General features: G+C 41.2%; 1 protein-coding gene across 1 annotated transcript in view; it reads right to left on the bottom strand.

Moving 5' to 3' along the window:
• Positions 1 to 18,302, bottom strand: part of BROX (BRO1 domain and CAAX motif containing) — a 53,193-nt gene that overhangs the window by 12,365 nt on the left and 22,526 nt on the right. The window contains exons 3-8 of the mRNA XM_089685053.1: positions 16,836 to 16,942; positions 13,773 to 13,869; positions 6,063 to 6,158; positions 2,401 to 2,473; positions 2,178 to 2,283; positions 1,601 to 1,690 (exon numbers count right to left, since the gene is read on the bottom strand). Of these exons, the coding sequence (XP_089541179.1) occupies positions 1,601 to 1,690; positions 2,178 to 2,283; positions 2,401 to 2,473; positions 6,063 to 6,158; positions 13,773 to 13,869; positions 16,836 to 16,942 (569 nt within the window). The remainder of the gene's footprint in view (positions 1 to 1,600; positions 1,691 to 2,177; positions 2,284 to 2,400; positions 2,474 to 6,062; positions 6,159 to 13,772; positions 13,870 to 16,835; positions 16,943 to 18,302) is intronic.

Below are 18,302 nucleotides of genomic sequence, written 5' to 3'. Positions count from 1 at the left end.
CTGATACCTTTTACTATATAACCTTCACTCAATTAGCAACATCTAGAATTTGACTGCCAAGCCAGGACTGGGCCAAGGTAGAGGCTTTAGTGGTACCCGCCACAAGCACTGTGCTGAGGGGAACAATGAGAGCCCCTTTTTCTGCTGCATCACTTGATCGTGACCTGCACTATGAAAGACTGAGCTGTCAAATGGGCAGCTTAGCCCTGCAGATTGCACTTAGAGAGCGTGTAATTAGTGGAGCTCCACTGTCAGTGTGACAGCCATCCATTGTATATCAGCAGCTCTAACACCGCTCATGATAGCCACAGTACAGCGATCAAGGTGACAGCAGAGTTCCACTGATTACACTGGGGGGCTGCTCTTCCTGTGCAATCTGCAATGCTGGACGGTCAGAATGAATGTTATTAGTTTCTGTGTTTTATCAAAATGTTTGCTCTTTATTAACCCTTATATTTACTTCTTTATCCCATTCTACATTTGCTAATTGTTTTTCTGTCTTTTTCTTCTCATTTTAGTGACTTGCAAAGGGGCATTTCATAATATAAAGGTTGCACTTTTGAAGAGTTTTAAATTATTTTAGTTCCCAGAAAGAACAATTAATTTTAATTACGATAATAATAATGCTTTAATATGCAAATTATCACTAAATCACATTGGGTTAACTACTCTTGGGCAGGTGGAAAATGGCTGTTGTTTTTACACCCTGCACTCACCCGACCCCTGTACAATGTAGGTGTACAAGCTCCGTCTGTCTCAGCTTAAGGGAAGGGGAATGCCGGTGATCTTTAACATTTTTGCTTTGGATGCTAGAAGGCCTGTCCTAGCACTATACCATAGTGTATCTCAACTTCAGAGAAAAAAGTTATTGTGTGTAGAGAGGAAAACAGAACTCCAGTCAAGCAGGTAAATGCAATACTGAAATACCATATATTTATTCACACTGCTGATTCCTAGTCTAAAGAGACTACAAAACCTACAGTGTAGCAGAGGTGTGTATGTTTATAGAGCCAGTAAAACTACTTCAACATGCCTTTACAATTAGCTTCCAGTAATTCAGAGAAAACCTGGAGAGAGAGGGGAAGCACAGCAAGCCAATCAGACTTCATGGCATTGCAACGTCCTGTCATATTTATAACAAAGCTTTTTAACAGGGGAGAGCAATGGGAACAGCTTGGTGGCCTCATTGATGCACTGAGGCTGCTTTATTGTCCATGTAGCAGGCTGAGGATGATTAATATGTGTTTAACTAAAAAGGTGAAAACTATAGTTGCTTTCCCAGTAGGGGCAGAGGTGCCTGGATTACAAGACTGGCAGAACAGAATTACAAATTACAAATCCTTTGGCTGGTAAAGACAGCAGATGTACAGTATATGTATTCCAACTGATTAATTAGCCGTTTGCCTGGAGTTCAGCTTTAGGGCTTTTCTTATTAATCTGTTCATATACAAAGCAAGTGCAAAAATGAACTTACTGCTGCATATCTTTATGTATGTATTCAAGCAGAGTCTGGGCCTACCTCTACGGCAGGGCTGAGTTTCTGTTTATAGCCAATGAGCACATAGACAATGTTATTTATTCACAGTAACATTAAACTTACCAACTCTCTGATAGAAATTGGCAGTTTCCTGGGCCAAAGCGGCTATCAGACTTGGATTGTGCTTTAATTCAATGGCTCGAGCAATGGTCACTGTCCAAGGGAAAGGAAACAAACATAAATCATGATGGGTCAACAAGTCTAGTTGGCCATATATTAGCTTTGAACTGTGATACTTGATATTGCCTTTGAAGCCAAACTGAATTTGTGCAGAATGCTCTGAATAGGTTTCAGGGGCAGTAAAACAGTAACTGATCACCTGAGTAGAAAAGTTTGCTACACAGCAAGACCACTGCTCTCTGTATAGAAACAGAGGTGTCTCTGCAACAGTATGACATGTCCCTTGTGAATCAAGCTAGAGCCCTCTAATCAACAAAGGTCATGCCCCCTACTGATTGGAGAGCTCTAGTTCAGCAGGGGTGTGATGAACCGCTGCAGAGAGACCACTGCTTCTAAACAGAGAGCAAGGGTCCTTCTTTAGAGCATGACAGTACAGGACAGGCTACCATTGCTATGGTAAATTCAGACAAACCCACACATACATACACACAGGAACAGATCAGTTGAATGCACTCTGTACCTTCTTGTGCTTCTGCCTGACACTGGGTGATATAAGCATCAATCACCCGACTCTCCAAATCCCGACCCTTTTCTGCTGGCGTAATAAGTTTTGGGATGTGACTTTCCTATACACACAAATAACACATTTGTGTTATGACATTCCATCTTACATCATGAACACAAAGAAAGCAAATGGTGTAATAAAAACCATGACCACTAAAGCAGAACAGCATCCATCTTACCTTCAAGTGCTTGAAAATGCCTGCTGCGACCTTCAGACTTTTGTGAACTGTTTTTGCCTCATCTTCTGTGATGCTGTAACAATGAAATTCACTAACATAATATCGAAACATAGCAGCAGTTTGTGCATTTAAACAAGAAGTGAAAGGTGGTTTATGGAAATAAAACAGTTTTAGATGTAATTATTTCAGCAGAGGTTAGAAAATCACGTCACGGTTATTCAGATCCTTTTGCTCTGCAGTGTCCATTGTCACCTACCTACCTCTAGGCTGCTCCCTGGACTATAAATGCCAATTCACTGCCCTAGTACCTCCCTCTTCCTATAAGCAGCTTAATGTATAACTAAATCCAAACCTTTTTTCTCATTCTGGATAGAAAAGAAATGGTTAAATCACTCAGTTTTTTTTGCGAGCTGGGTCTCATTTAAAAGTTGCCCCTTCACTACCTGTCTGATAGATACAACAGGAAATGAGAAGAAATTTCTCCAGACTAAGATACACTATATTGCCAAAAGTATTGGGACGCCTGCCTTTACACGCACATGAACTTTAATGGCATCCCAGTCTTAGTCCGTAGGGTTCAGTATTGAGTTGGCCCACCCTTTGCAGCTATAACAGCTTCAACTCTTCTGGGAAGGCCATCCACAAGGTTTAGGAGTGTGTCTATGGGAATGTTTGACTATTCTTCCAGAAATGCATTTGTGAGGTCAGGCACTGATGTCGGACGAGAAGGCCTGGTCGCAGTCTCTGCTCTAATTCATCCCAAAGGTGTTCTATTGGGTTGAGACCAGGACTCTGTGCAGGCCAGTCAAGTTCCTCCACCCTAAACTTGCTCATCTATGTCTTCATGGACCTTGATTTGTGCTCTGGTGCGCAGTCATGTTGGAACAGGAAGGGGCCATCCCCAAACTGTTCCCACAAAGTTGGGAGCATGAAATTGTCCAAAATGTCTCGGTATGCTGATGCCTTAAGAGTTCCCTTCACTGGAACTAAGGGGCCAAGCCCACCCCTGAAAAACAACTCACACCATAATCCCCCCTCCACCAAACTTTACACTTGGCACAATGCAATCAGCAAGTACTGTTCTTGCAACTGCCGAACCTAGACATGTCCATCAGATTGCAAGACAGAGAAGCGTGATTGGTCACTCCAGAGAACACGTCTCCACTGCTCTAAAGACCAGTGGTGGTGTGCTTTACACCACTGCATTCGACACTTTGCATTGCACTTGGTGATGTAAGGCTTGGATGCAGCTGCTCGGCCATGGAAACCCATTCTATGAAGCTCTCTACGCACTGTTGTTGTGCTAAGCTGAAGGCCACACAAAGTTTGGAGGTCTTTAGCTATTGACTCTGGAGACAGCTGGCGGCTTCTGCACATAGTGTGCTTCATCATGCACTGTCCTTTTACATGGCCTACCACTTCATGGCTGAGTTGTTGTAGTTCCCAGTTGCTTCCATTTTGTTATAATACCACTAACAGTTGACCGCAGAATATTTATTAGCAAAAAAATTTCACAGATGGACTTATTGCACAGGTGGCAACCTATCACGGTACCACGCTTGAATTCACTGAGCTCCTGACAGTGACCCATTCTTTCACAAATGTTTGTAGAAGCAGTCTACATGCCTAGGGGCTTGATTCTATACACCTGTGGCCATGGAGGGGATTGGAACACCTGAATCCAATGATATTATGGAGGGCTGGCCAAGTATTTTTAGCAATATAGTGTAAATCTCCTCTTGGACAGTTGTCACAGAAGCAAGCGTCCCCATTGGAAGATTTTTAGTTCAATACCTGTACCGGAGACAACTCAAAACCCTAGCTTTCAGCCTCAAGAAAATAGTCACAGGATGGGTAAAGCTCTCCAGCAGGGACATAGAATTCTATCCTCTCACCATTCTAGCCAAAAGAAAAAAAGTTTTGGATTTGGAACAACTTTAAACAAGTTTTAAGGGAGGCACATTAAAGGTCTATGCACAATGGCTTAAAAAAAACAAACAAAAAAAAACGCTGCTTCTACAGGAGTTTTGCGTTTTAACTGTAGAAGCAGCTCGATGTTATCCTATGTGTCCATGCACATTAGGACATTTAGAGGCACATTGTAAGCTCAGTGTTTAGTAGCAGAAGTATAAACCCTATGTTTTTCTTTTTTGAGAGCATTTTTCTGACAGAAAGAAATGTTAAATACGCCTACACGTTTGTACAAAAAGAAAAACGCTAAAAATTTCTGTTTTTTTCTAACAAGGGAACTGGCGTTTTTATGTCAGTGTGCATCAACCCTTAGGGCACATTGGTAACGTTAATCAAACACAAATGAGTACCTACAGCACCAGCTGCCAGCAAACATCCCCATCAGGGACTTCAAATGTCAGTCCATGTAAAATTCATACTCAGCTATAGGTAAAGCCTGGCGGCGAGTCAGCTTTTGACTTTTTATCTCCATTAGTGAGATTTCCATGCATTGATTATGAGCTCTGCTCCAGTCCACATTAGGATTCTTTGGGGAAGCACTACCCCCCCACACACACACACACCACCTTTGTGTGTTCTATCTCCTCCTGTTACCTTCCCCATATTATAATATAATTAAAAATCCACCGGGGATGGTGGGAGCCCCTCATAATGTGCACAAGTGTGCAGATCCAATAACTCAGCAGATACCACACCAATAGAGATCCTGAGAGACAGAATAGACTGTTAGGAGGTTTACCTCTCCAGAATCTACCAAATACCGAAATACTACTTTTGTATCATCATTCATTAATCTCCAATATATAATTTCCCAACCAGTACCGACATCCGTAAAAAAAAAAACTATTAGCTAACAGAAAGCCTGCAAAGGAATGAAAAATCCACCATAAGTGGAGGATATAGACAAGCCTGGGTTTTGGAGTTGTAAAGGTCTGAACATAAGGTGTGATGTCATAACATCCCACAGTCTTTTAACCCCTCTAGCATGAAGGAACCCTTAATTTAGTTAACAAAGGCTTCCTGAGACCTGAAGGCTATTTTGTATATCTACAGCTCACGGTACCTTAGTGTAGTAGTCAGTGGGGAGAACAATTCTTACATTAGTGGTCAGTGGAGAGAATATCTTACATATAGTTAAAGTGATGGTAAAGCTTTTTTTTTATTACTGTGCAATGGTTTTTCACAAGGCAGCCCTGATCCTCTTCTTATTGGGTTCCCTGCCGATGCTCCAGGCTTCTCCTCTTCAGCCAGTGAAGCCTCTTCCTATGGGGGCACTCGTGCAGGGTTGCGCTTGAGCTCCGCTGCCTGTGTCCATGGACACAGACAGCAATGATTGGCCCCACCTACTGCTTCCACTGCTATCGATCTGCCCTGTGAGAAGGGACAGAGCGGAGAGAGCTGCTGCGCTCATGCACAGCTCCTGATGGGTAAGTATGAAGGGGGACAGGGGGGAATCCCAGTAACAGAAGGTTTTTCCCTTAATGTACAGAATGCATTAAAGGTAAAAAAAATAAGGTTTTACAACCACTTTAAAAATATCACTGGTGCCAGCGGTTACATATCTGAGAGCAAAAATTTTCATTGCTCAAGAAACTTCTGAAGGAACCCTAGATGATGAAAGCTGCCATACCATCTTCTCTAGAAAAAAAAGCCATGATTACACTTTACATTTTGTCCCTAAGTATACTCACTCTTCCCTCCCAGCCTGCCGGGAGGCATATTTGGTATACCAGAGAGCCACGTTAAATGCCATGGAGATCAGCTCAAAGACGGCATCTTGCTGAGAACTGTAAAGAAGAATTTTCAGTGTCTGTTTTAGCAATGAAATGGCGTTGGCAAGCATAACATTTATTTAAAGTGTATCAATAACAAAAACTCAAAAACCTTTTTTTAGTTTTAAAGAGTGGGGAAATATTAGAGTGCCTGTCAGATTTAACTGCTATCCAATACTTCACTGTAAAGATTTCCCAAGATTTCCTTCTCCCCACACAACCATTTCACCAGGCAGGAAGTGAAGGAGACTCTCCAAAAGCAACACATACAGAAGCGAAAACTTTTTTTATTTCTTTTTTTTTTTAAGTTAAAGCGGAAATAAACTCCAATCCCTTATAGCCAAGGAAGCTGCTATCTTAGCCTTTGATCTGCAGTTGCCATGGTGCTACACATGTGATCAATGCTGACACCAGCCATTTGAAAGCTTAACTCACAGCACGAGCAACTGTGACAGCCATCGTTTACAGCATGCCCTGAATGTGACTGTTTTGGTAAACGTTAAATCAATGGGCTTAGTTCTGCTTTAAAGTGTTACTAAACCCAGGACCCTATATTCACTATATCTGGTCTCCCACAGTACACACAACATTGCAAATGCAATTATTTTAGTAACTATAAACTGCTAAATACCTTTTCAAATCAGCAGTTAGAGCAGTCTTGTAACTTCTATCAGTGTCTAGCTGAGCACTGGTTAAAGCTTGTAGGAGCAGTTTTCATTTTCCTCTGACTGTCCTATGAGGCTGCAGGATCACGTGCACCCTTCCAAAAGGAAAAAAAAAAAACTCTATAGCCATACTTACTAAACTAAGCATGTGCGGAGTGACTCCTAGAGCTCTCTTCTATCAGCAGATGGATTGGGGACAGTAGACGAAGGGGAGGATCAGGGAAGACAGGATCAAACATTCTTTTTTACACAATGCAGAGGATTAACTCCTTAGGTTCGGAACATGGCGGCACAGGAGAGCGGAGAATAGGAACTCTCCGATAGCCTCCCCCACCTATCCTCCCTAAAGTGTCCCGAGAGACTAGCTAGCTGAGTTGGAGGGCGGCTGGAGACTAACCGGGAGAGAGGGGAGATCCTGGCGGTGGTACGGCGGTCGGCCGGGGAGCGGAGAGTCGTGTCTGTCTTCCCCCATGAGGTCTGCCTGCGGTGATCCTGGAGAGAGAGTGTGGGGTTGCCGGGCGACGAGGAGGAGTGGCGTTACCACGTGGGCTGCCGCGGTGTACAGCTGGGAGAGGAAGAGACCGGCCGGCGTCCTAGGGGCAGGGGAAACGCCGACAGTGATAGCAGAGCTGTCTCCAGGGATTTCTCGGGGTACAGGGTATAAGCAGAGGAGGACAAAGAGACCCAAGGGAATTCCCTGGAAGAGGAGGACACGGCTGCAGGAGAAAGGACAACCCAGGACTGCAACTCGGAAGCTGCTCCATAGAGGAGGGTGAGTGAGAGCTGCTGGTCTCCCCAAGTGTTAGCTTCTCAGTCTGTGTTACTGACTATCTGATATCCAACATAAAGAATAAGAAGGGAATTCCCAGAGAGGGTCTGAAGAATGAAGTGACAGTTTAAGTATATACCCCAGAGCCTTGAAAAAGCTCTAAAAATCCTATATGTGACATGAAAGGAAAAAATAGTAAAGGAAATATGCCCAAGAACTCCCAAACTGGAACAATAAAAAAATACACGTCGCAAGGGAAATTAACTCCAGTAAAATCCCAGGAAATAAGCGATAGGAGTGAACTGGAAATAAGCTTAGATAATAGCTTAAGATCATCCCTGGGACCAGCTAACAATAGCCAACAAACACTGGAAAGTATGGAGTTGGGAGAAACTGAAAAAGAACTGCAAATACCAAATAAAAAGGAAATGGCGGAGATGTTTAAAAACTTAGAAAATCCATAAAGCAAGAGATGGGGATAATTCGAAAAGAAATGGGACAGTTGTTAACTAGAGTGGAAGAAACGGAGGAAACAGTTAAATACCACACCCAAATTATCCCAAAATTAGAAAAACTGATAATAGATATTCGGAAGGAACAGAAAAGACTGCTTTATATGATGGAGGATCAAGAAAATAGGGACAGGAGAAATAACATTAGAATAAGAGGAGTCCCAGAGCTGCTACAGGGGGAAGACCTAAAGGAGACCACAGGAAAAATTTTGAACTCCATAATGGATAGATCTGGTGCGGAAATGTTTAAATTGGATGGAGTGTACAGGATAGGAAAGTTTCAACAAGAAAAAGGCCCAGAAAAACCAAGAGATATAATCGTTCAGTTCCATAATTATAGAGACAAGGATGAGTTATGGAAGAAGATTAAAGGAAGAACAAATATCAAATATGGAGGGAAAAATATTCAAATTTTTGCAGATATAGCAGCTGAGACACTGAGAAGAAAGAGATCATTGAAACCATTATTGGAACTGTTGAAGAAACAGAATGTGCAATATAGATGGGGTCGATCAGCATGTTTAATCGGTTGGAAAGATGGAGTCACAGCTTCTCTGAGATCCCCTGAAGATATGAAAGACTTTTGTAACAAATTTGAACTGCAGAGAATAGAGATACCGGGATGGGAAGAGGAGGAGAGAGAGTTATATATGTTGGGAAAAGAGGAATGGCAGCTAGTTAGAAGAGAAAACAGAGAGCAAATAGATAGAGGGACACCGGGGAGGAGGGGGGGAAGGTGAGCGGCACATGGACGGAGCTGAGCCCCCAGATAGGAATCAAAAGTGGGACTTTTTCCACAAATGATTTATAGGCAAATAAAAAGCCTAACAGGGGTGAGGGGGCAGGGGGGAGGGGTATTTAATGGGGGAGGGGAGGGAGGGAGGGGAGGGGGAGGGAGGGGGGTGGAGGGGAGGGAGAAAAGTGGGGTGGGACTGGGGATAGGGAGTTTTAAAACTGACATCTTGTATGAAAGAAGAGGTATAGGGAAGGGGAAGAGGAAAAGAAATGGTAAAATAGGAAGAAGACAAATAAAATATGGAGGACATACGCTTTGTAACCCATAATGTAAATGGATTAAATTGCCCGGGTAAAAGATTTAGACTATACAGGGAATTACAACATAGAGAGGCCTCAGTTGTCTTTTTGCAGGAAACACATCTAGAGTTAAAAAAAAATATTAAGCTAAAGTCTAGACAACATCCGACATGGTATTATGCAGATTCCCCAGTTAAGAGAGCTAAGGGAGTAGCTATAGGATTTGCAAAAAACATTAGGTTTGAATTGGAAGATAGAAAGACAGACCCGGAGGGGAGGTTTTTGTTTTTGAAGGGTAAATTACATGACATAGAATGTACGCTTGCAAACATATATTGCCCTAATAGGAAGCCAGAGATGTTTTTGAAAGGGGTTATGAGAAGATTGATGGACTTTGGAAAGGAATATCTAATAGTGGCGGGAGACTTTAACATATGTATGGATCCACAAATGGATACAACATCTGGAGTACAGAGAGGGGGAAATAGGTCCATGGGATTATTGAAAACGGTGATGAAAGAGTGCCAACTGGTGGATAGCTGGAGAATTGTCAACATGAGAGATAGAGATTATACTTTCTTCTCTAGTGTACATAGGACATACTCTAGATTGGACTATATTTTGGTGGACCATCGACTTGTTGAGGATTTGGTTAAAGTAGAAATAGAAGCAATAACTATCTCGGACCATGCACCTGTAGTAATGGAATTAAGATGGGGAGGGAAACTGTCAGGAGGCCTATCATGGAGGTTGAATGAGACACTCCTCATAGACCCAGATACTGACCGGAAGATCAGGGAGGAGATAGAGAGGTTCTTTGAGGAAAATGAAACAGGGGATGTATCACTAGCTACAGTGTGGGAGGCACATAAAGCATATGTAAGAGGAATCCTTATTGCGATTGGGGCAAAGAAAAAAAGGGAAAGACGAGAGAAGATTAGTGGGCTTTTGAAGGAAATAGCCGAGATGGAACTCCTACATAAAAATAACATAAGGAAAGAGATAGAGCAAAAAGTGATAAAAAAGAGGGAAGAACTAGAGAAAGTAATGGAGGAAGAAAAAATGAGAACTTTTAATAAGATCATTGGTGAAAGATATAGATGGGGAGATAGACCAGGAAAATATCTGATGAGAGCCTTGAGGAGAAAGAAGAATAGGAACTATATAGATAAAATAAAAAACTCCAAGGGAGAGTTAGTCCATTCAACCAAAGATATTGCAAAGGTATTTAAAGATTACTACAGTAAATTATATAATATTGCCCCTAAGGATGTTATAAATAAAGATAAAATGATAAATATTGAAAAAAGAAGGGATTGTTTAAGAAACGCAGGATTACCAAAATTAAGTGAAGAACTATTAAACTCCTTAGAATCTGAAATCACACAGGAAGAACTAAAAATAGCATTAAAAAGCTTTAAGACGGGAAAAAGCCCAGGCCCAGATGGATATACCGTGAGGTATTATAAAAAATATAGTGATTTACTGTTACCTAAGTTAAAGAGATCTATGGAGGAGTTGGGGGGAGAGATGGAGATAAGACAGGAATCCCTTCTGGCACAGGTGGTCTTAATACATAAGGAAGGTAAAGATATCACCCATTGTTCAAGTTATAGACCGATATCGCTATTGAACGTAGACACGAAGTTGTATGCAAAAGTATTGGCGAATAGGTTAAGAGATCTGATGCCAGATTGGATACATGGAGACCAGGTGGGCTTTGTTAGAGGAAGAGAGGGTCGAGATAATGGGTTGAGGTCCCTGATGCTTATACAGAAAAGTAAAACGGAAAAAAATCCAGTAGTGCTGCTCTCGATCAATGCGGAGAAGGCGTTCGACAGGGTTAACTGGAGTTTTATGATGGACACACTGGAGGTCCTGGGATTGGGTAGTAGGATGAGAAAGTGGATTGGAAAGTTATATAAAGGACCGTCCGCGATGGTAATGGTAAATGGAGAGAGATCGGAGACCTTTTCTATGTCAAATGGAACTAGACAGGGATGCCCACTTTCCCCACTGCTGTTTGTTCTATCATTGGAACCCCTGTTATTAACAATTAGGAAAAATATAAATATAAAGGGAATAAATGTTGGAAAGACAGAACATAAGATAGCCGCTTTCGCGGACGATTTATTATTCTATGTTGGAAACCCGAGGATAACACTTCCTAACCTAATGAAAACACTGAAGGAATATGGGGAAATGTCAAATCTAAAAATTAACCCGAGCAAAACAGAGATATTAAATATAAATCTTCCAAAGAGTGAAAAAGAAAATATACAGAGAGAGTTTCCCTTTATATGGAAAGATAGAGAAATAAAGTACCTGGGAGTAAAACTTACTCCCTCACAGAAAAATCTTTATAAAGCTAATTATATCCCTATGTTAAATGAAATCAGAGAGGAATTGAGGAAAATGGGTGGAGGAAATCCTTCCTGGCTGGGTCGTATCAACCTGATAAAAATGGTAATTCTCCCTAAGATACTGTATAAATTCCAGATGATTCCCATTAATCTTCCAGAGGTGTATTTTAGGACAATTAAGCGAATGGTAACTAAATATATATGGAAAAATAAAAAACCTAGGATATCATATGAAGTGCTAAGTAGAAATAAAGAAAAAGGGGGGTTGGGAGTACCGGACTTTAAAAGATACCATAGAGCAGTTATCTTAGCAAGAATTTTTGACTGGACACATAACTCAAAAAGTAAACATTGGGTCACAATTGAAAATACACTTAGTAGAAAGGATTTGGGTAGGAGTGTATGGGAGCCACCACAATTCAGAGAATTAGAGGAGAGCACGAGTATATACACGAGGATTGTAATAAGGGAGTGGGATAAAATGCACAAACAGAAAAAATGGGAGTTTAATTCACTATTAATGTCACTAAGAAATTCAGATTTTTTCCCCCCAGGTAAAGAGGAAATTTCAGGTAGATGGATAATGAAGGAAGACGCTCAGCTGAGAGATGTAATGGAGGGGGTAAACTTAAGAACACTGGAGGATTTGAAAAGGGAAGAGGGAAGGATTTTCACTAGGACAGATATATGGAGGTATAATCAATTAAAACAATTTGTGGAGAAATTGACGAAGCCCCTTAGAACTAGGAAAGAGTGGAATGAATTTGAGAAATTTTTAGAAGACCGAGGTGATGGGAAACACAGCACTGCTAAAGCATATAAAGCTCTCACGGATTTAGATAGTAAGTTTAAATTAAAGTATATAGAAAAATGGGAAAAGGATTTAGGAGAGGAGTGGGAAGAGCACACACTGAGGAAAATATATAGAATGGTACACGAAAATATTAGTATGCATGAGGTGGAAATGAATTTTAAATGTTTGACAAGGTGGTATGTTACACCGGTGATAGAGCACAAAATGAGGGAGGAGAAGCAACCTTGGTGTTGGCGAGAATGTGGAGGGTTGGGCACGATGTATCACATATGGTGGGAATGTCCAAAAATACAAATATATTGGGAAAAAGTTATAAATCAAATCACGATTATCACTGGATTGGAGATAGGATTGGACCCTGAAACCTGTCTTTTCCATAATTCAATATTATCTGGAAATAAATATAAAGAACTGGGTATATTGTGTTACCTAAATGCAGCAAAAAGTCTGATTCCTAAGTTTTGGCGTAAAGTTGAGGCACCGAGGGAAGAGGATTGGATGAATAGAGTGGACCAGATTGCTAGATTGGAAAAACTTTATTATATACAGGAAGATAGGATGGTGACATATCATATGAAATGGGAGAAATGGGAGGAGTTCAAAGTAAAGGTAAAGGAAGGTACTGAGTAAGTAAGCGTAAAGAAAAGGGAAAGAGAGGACAAGAAGAAAGCAGGGGAAAAAAGGGGGAAAGGATAAGGAAAAGGAGAAAATATAATAATTAGCCTTTCTCTCTTTCTTTTCCTTTTTCAAACCTCGGTAACCAGAGGATATGAGATACAAGTCGATCAGACAGATGTCAGGGGTATAATGTAGTGGGGTGGGAGGTGGGAGGGTTGAAAGAAAGGGAGGTATGGGGAGAAAATGTAAATGATACGAAATTAGTGTTTTATGAGAATTTGTAATGTTATATTTTCCATTATGGAAATGTGTATTGTTTTACTTGAAAAATGAATATTTAAATTTAAAAAAAAAAAAAAAAAAAAACTCCTTAGGTTCCACAGTAAGTATAACAAGAATGCCTTACTGCATATACAGACTGATTTTACACTTGTGGGTTTAGTAACACTTTAAGTAGAGAAATGCTAAAAACTTGACAGCTTGCCATTATGGTCTGTTCCTGTATTGCAGATTTTTCCCCTGACTTCCTGCCAGGCAAAAGGTTGACTCCAGAACAGGAACAGAGGCAAAAAACGGAGCTGTGGAAAGCAGTAAAAACTTGACAGGGCTTCCAATCCTTCCCCACCCTATCCAAAACTAAGCAAATATTTTGGCTATAGATCAACTTTAATAACAATTTATAATAATACATATGTTATAGCAATGTAGCGGCATGGCTAAACTCTTACAATTCATAGATCATTGGACAAGTGACAGTCAATTAGGTGAGAAACCTAAAATATGAAAACAATCCTCTAATAAGTTGTTATGGACCCAGCAGACACTTCTTACATGCCAAATATTGATGGAGTACCTCGGAACGTTGCCCTGCAGGGTGTCGGTCCACTTGAAGTTCTGGATGTATCGCAGCTTGTTGTCTTGTGTTCCACCATCCAGTGAATTAATAAAACCTAATATCCAGAAGGAAGACATCAGGCAATAAAATCAGTCACCGAGCACTAAGTTGACTATTAACCCCAAGGCTGGCTTCACACTTGTGCGTTGTTGTAATGTACAGTAAAACAAGCAATTTACCGCATATTACTTCAAGGCTCACCAACACAAGGCACTCTGTGCAGTGCGCTGTGGTGCCAATCATTTCAACGCACATGTACAGTAGGCTCTGGTGTGCACTAAAGAAGAGCCAGGCATGAAGGGGGCCTAAAGAGTTAGCTCACATTTAAAAACATACCCTATGCAGTCCATGAACACTGTTCCATAATTCTAAACGCATCTGATTTTAAAAATATCCATTCATGCTCCTCCCATGCCATTCGAATATTTAAGCACGAAGGGAAGTCTACCACAATTGCTTCTGATATTTTTCACAGCTCCGTCTCTCGGTTTTCCCATCTCCAGAACGGACCAGCCATTGGGACGAGTGTTCCCTAGCGGTACAGGAACGAGCACCATCCTTCTGAGCCTCACACATGCACATTTCTCATTAGGGGTGTGGTACCAGTAAAACCTTGTTCACAAGGATATGGAGAGCAATTTTGTCTACATCAAACCAGGTACACGCGTACCTCGGTTTACGAACGCCTCGGTTAACATAATTTTTGGTTTACGAATGAAAATCCATTGAAAATAACACCTCGGTTTACAAATTTTTTTCGCAATATTAACTGATTAATTGGTTTTCAATGCATTTACAATTTTTTTTAATCATGTCCCTTTATGCCTTTAAAGTTCACTTTATAAAGAGTTTTAAACAGATAAAACTGTTTTTGACTTTTTTCTGACCTCCGGAACAGATTAATTGGTTTTCAATGCATTTACGAATTCATTTTTTTTAATCATTTCCCTTTATGCCTTTAATGTGCACTCTATAAAGAGTTTTGAACAGATAAAATACTTTTTTTTTTACTTTTTTCTGACGTCCAGAACGGATTAATTGGTTTTCAATGCTTTTTGGTTTACAAATTTTTTGCAATACGTAAAGTCCCGCAGAACACATTAAATTCGTAAACCCCGTATATCTAATGCACAGCTCTATCTCTTGTTGCTGCAGATGACCTCAGCTACTGCAAGACTTTGCCTCCCATTGCCACCGCTAAACTTATCTGCTCAGCAGAGAGCACAATGTGCATGTTCAGGGTTTGGAAGAAGGACAGCACTCCCTGTACAGCTAGAGGATGCTAACCCTAAGCCCCAGTTCACACTATGAACTGCATGCGAATCGCACAGGAACTGCACCGTATTCCTGTGCATCTCACATGCGATTCATTTTGAATGGGCTCAAATTGCACCACATCACACCAAAGACATGCATGCACCTTTTTTGAAGCCAGAATGCAACCGGTCGTTTTGTACCACAAGATCTGCTGTGGGCAAACGCACTGCCTTTGTGACCTGCAGTTGGGGTGTCATTAAATTGGTACTGACACCCACAGCAGCTCGTAAGGGCAGTGCGATTGTAATGCAGTGCAGGAAATGTACAGGGATCGCAGGATTTCCCACACCACATAAGTGTGAACCTAGGCTAATGGCTAGCCCATCGTAGAGAGAGAAAAAGGACAGAGCTGTGAAAAATATCAGAAGCGTTTGGGGCAGGCTTTACTCCATGCACAAATGGCCTACAGGTATGGGAGGGGCATACAATTATATTCTAAAAATCAGATTATTTTTAAAATGCTGAAATAGTGTTTATACTGCACATTAATTGACAAACCGATTCATGTTACAAAAAACAACAGTACAGCAGTTTTGCTCCTCATGCCTTGTGTGCATGAAATAATGGCAACAGCTGAGGGTGGCACCTGATGCCACACTATGACACACCAATTAAATTGCAGAAAGGAGGATTTCCCATAACTTTTTATGCAGAAGACACAGTGGGTAACAAAGCATGCAAGGCAAGGGGGTTAAGCCCCCCGCCCCCTTAACAGATGTAGAGAGGGTTTAGCAGTTTTATACTTTAAGGTCCGAGTGGCCTAGCCAGTCTTCAGACCTTAATCCGATTGAAAATCTGTGGCGGGAGCTGAAAGTTCGAGTTGCCAAACATCAACCTCCAAACCTTAATGACTTTGAGAGGATCTGCCAAGAGGAGTGGGCCAAAATTCCTCCTAAGATGTGTGCAAACCTGGTGGCCAACTACAGGAAACGTCTGACCTCTGTGATTGCCAACAAGGGATTTGCCACCAACTACTAAGTCATGTTTTGTGAAGGGGATCAAATACTTATTTCCCTCATGAACATGCAAATCAGTGCAGAATTTGTTAGACATGCATTTCTTTTGAATTTTTTGTTGCCATTCTGTCTCTCAGTGTTACAAAACACCTACCATTTGATTTTTAGACTGATTATTTCTTTGTGAGTGGGCAAACATTCAAAATCAGTAGGGGGTCAAATACTTGTTTCCTTCACTGTACATATATGTGTAAATGTGGGGCCTTTAACTCTTTTTATGCTCAAAAGGTCAATGAGGCCTAGATGCCCAAGCTAAATTTAGCAGAACCATCAAATGAACTCAACTCTCCACCTAAATACGTAGGTCATTTGGTACACGATCTTAATAAAATCCTGTTTCTTCTTTTAAGGCTGACAACTGGATATTTTTTTAATAAACTCTTAAATGTTTCATTCTATACTTGTATAAAGACCATTACAGTATTAAACAGAGGCACACTACCATCTATAGACTACACTGGTCCTTACAAGTGGAAACTTTTTTTCTGAATGAAGCTTTTAGCTTGCACATGACCCTATGTTATAGCCATTTAGGGGTAAATAAAACAGGTAGTAACAATAAGGTGTGATGGCTTATAGCTGTCAAAGGTAGGACATATATTAACATATCCTTGGCACAGTGCATCACATTGAGGAATGTTATTATAGAGACCGTGGGCAGAGAGGAGATAATCCAGCAGTTACATACCGAGCAGCAAGGAGAAATAGGCATCTGCTGCATTCTTCATCATATCAGGGTTACAGGTGGCATCTGTGAAAAGTTCCAGCATACGTGCTCTTGTACTTCTGAGATCACTGCAGGGCAAGACAGAGGAAAACAGAAAGAAAACTGATAATGTTTCTAAAATTATTATTTTTTTAATTGAAAAAGGTATACGTATCTGCTCTGTGCAATGGTTTTGCACAGAGAGGCCCCAATACTCTTTTTCTGGGGTCCCCCACCAGCACTCCTGGCTCTAACCCCCCCAGCACTCCTGGCTCTAACCAAGTTGCCTATGGGGGCACTCGTGTGGGCTTGCTCCCGAACCATGCTTTGTGTGTTCATTGACACACAGCAAGGCTTGCCCCCACCCCCACTCTCTCCACAATGACTGTGATTATCAGCAGCAGGAGACAATGGCTGCTCCCTTAGTCTCTAGTAAGGAGAGAGAAGGAATGACGCTGCTCTCGAGCACGACGCTGGATCAAGCTTGGGCTCTGGTAAGTATAAGGGGGGCTGCACACACAAGGATTTTTTTGCTTTTACTTAATACAGAGAATGCAAGGTAAAAAACCTTCTGCACTTAGAACCACTTTAAAGAGGAGCTCTACTCCAATGACCTGCTGATAACTCTGATATCAGCATACTCACACATTGTAAAAAAGCTGCTTCAACCTAATCTAATGGGAAGTCTTCTTCCATAGGGCCGCATATATGTGCTACTGTGATTGTGGTGGGAGTGCACTTGCACAGCATGCTCCCAGCCCAGAGATCGAGCTGTCACTGAAAGCTCCAGGTCTTGGTTCCCGATCACATAATCGATGTGATAGTCTGTGATTGACTATTGACTCTACAGCCCACTCCTGTGTTATATCTTTTTTTCTCCATTCAAGAGGAGAGACATTTCTTTTTCTTCTTGCTAGAGAGATTGTGAACAAAAGAAATATGTGTGTGTAAAAAAAAATATAATAAACCTAAAATAGCTAGAGCAGGGTTTGATCTAGGTCAGGGTTAGGGTCAAAGTTCAAGGTCAAAGGTTGGGGTCAGTGCGCTTTAGGTAGGATTAAAAACTATTGTTTCTGGGCCCTACTACAGGCGCAAACAACAAGTGAAGTAACAAATATTTTTTGGGCCAGTTTTCAGTTGATAGCTTAAAGGAGATCAAGAGATATCATTACCATTTACCAGCAAATAAAAGCCCAATTTGTCCTGAAAAAAAAATAGTATAATTCACCTGGATACATTAAGTAGTTGTGATGATATGTACAGTTTTACTAACATATGCCAAGGTTGCAAAACTGGATTCAGATGTTAAGATTTGTTTTACTCTCTGACATGAAGGGGTTAATAAAAGGAAATCAGGCCAGCAGGCTGTGCAGTGTGGCAGAGCTGTGTAGATCTCAGGACTGGCATGACCCAGCTGTAAAATCTTTGGCAAGTAAACAGCTGCCATAT

The sequence above is a fragment of the Staurois parvus genome, unplaced genomic scaffold (assembly GCF_062004578.1).
Source record: "Staurois parvus isolate SC_StPar_1 unplaced genomic scaffold, SC_StPar_1.0 ptg000362l, whole genome shotgun sequence".
In the NCBI taxonomy this organism is placed as follows: Eukaryota; Metazoa; Chordata; class Amphibia; order Anura; family Ranidae; genus Staurois; species Staurois parvus.
This window is presented reverse-complemented; position numbering and strand designations above follow the sequence as displayed.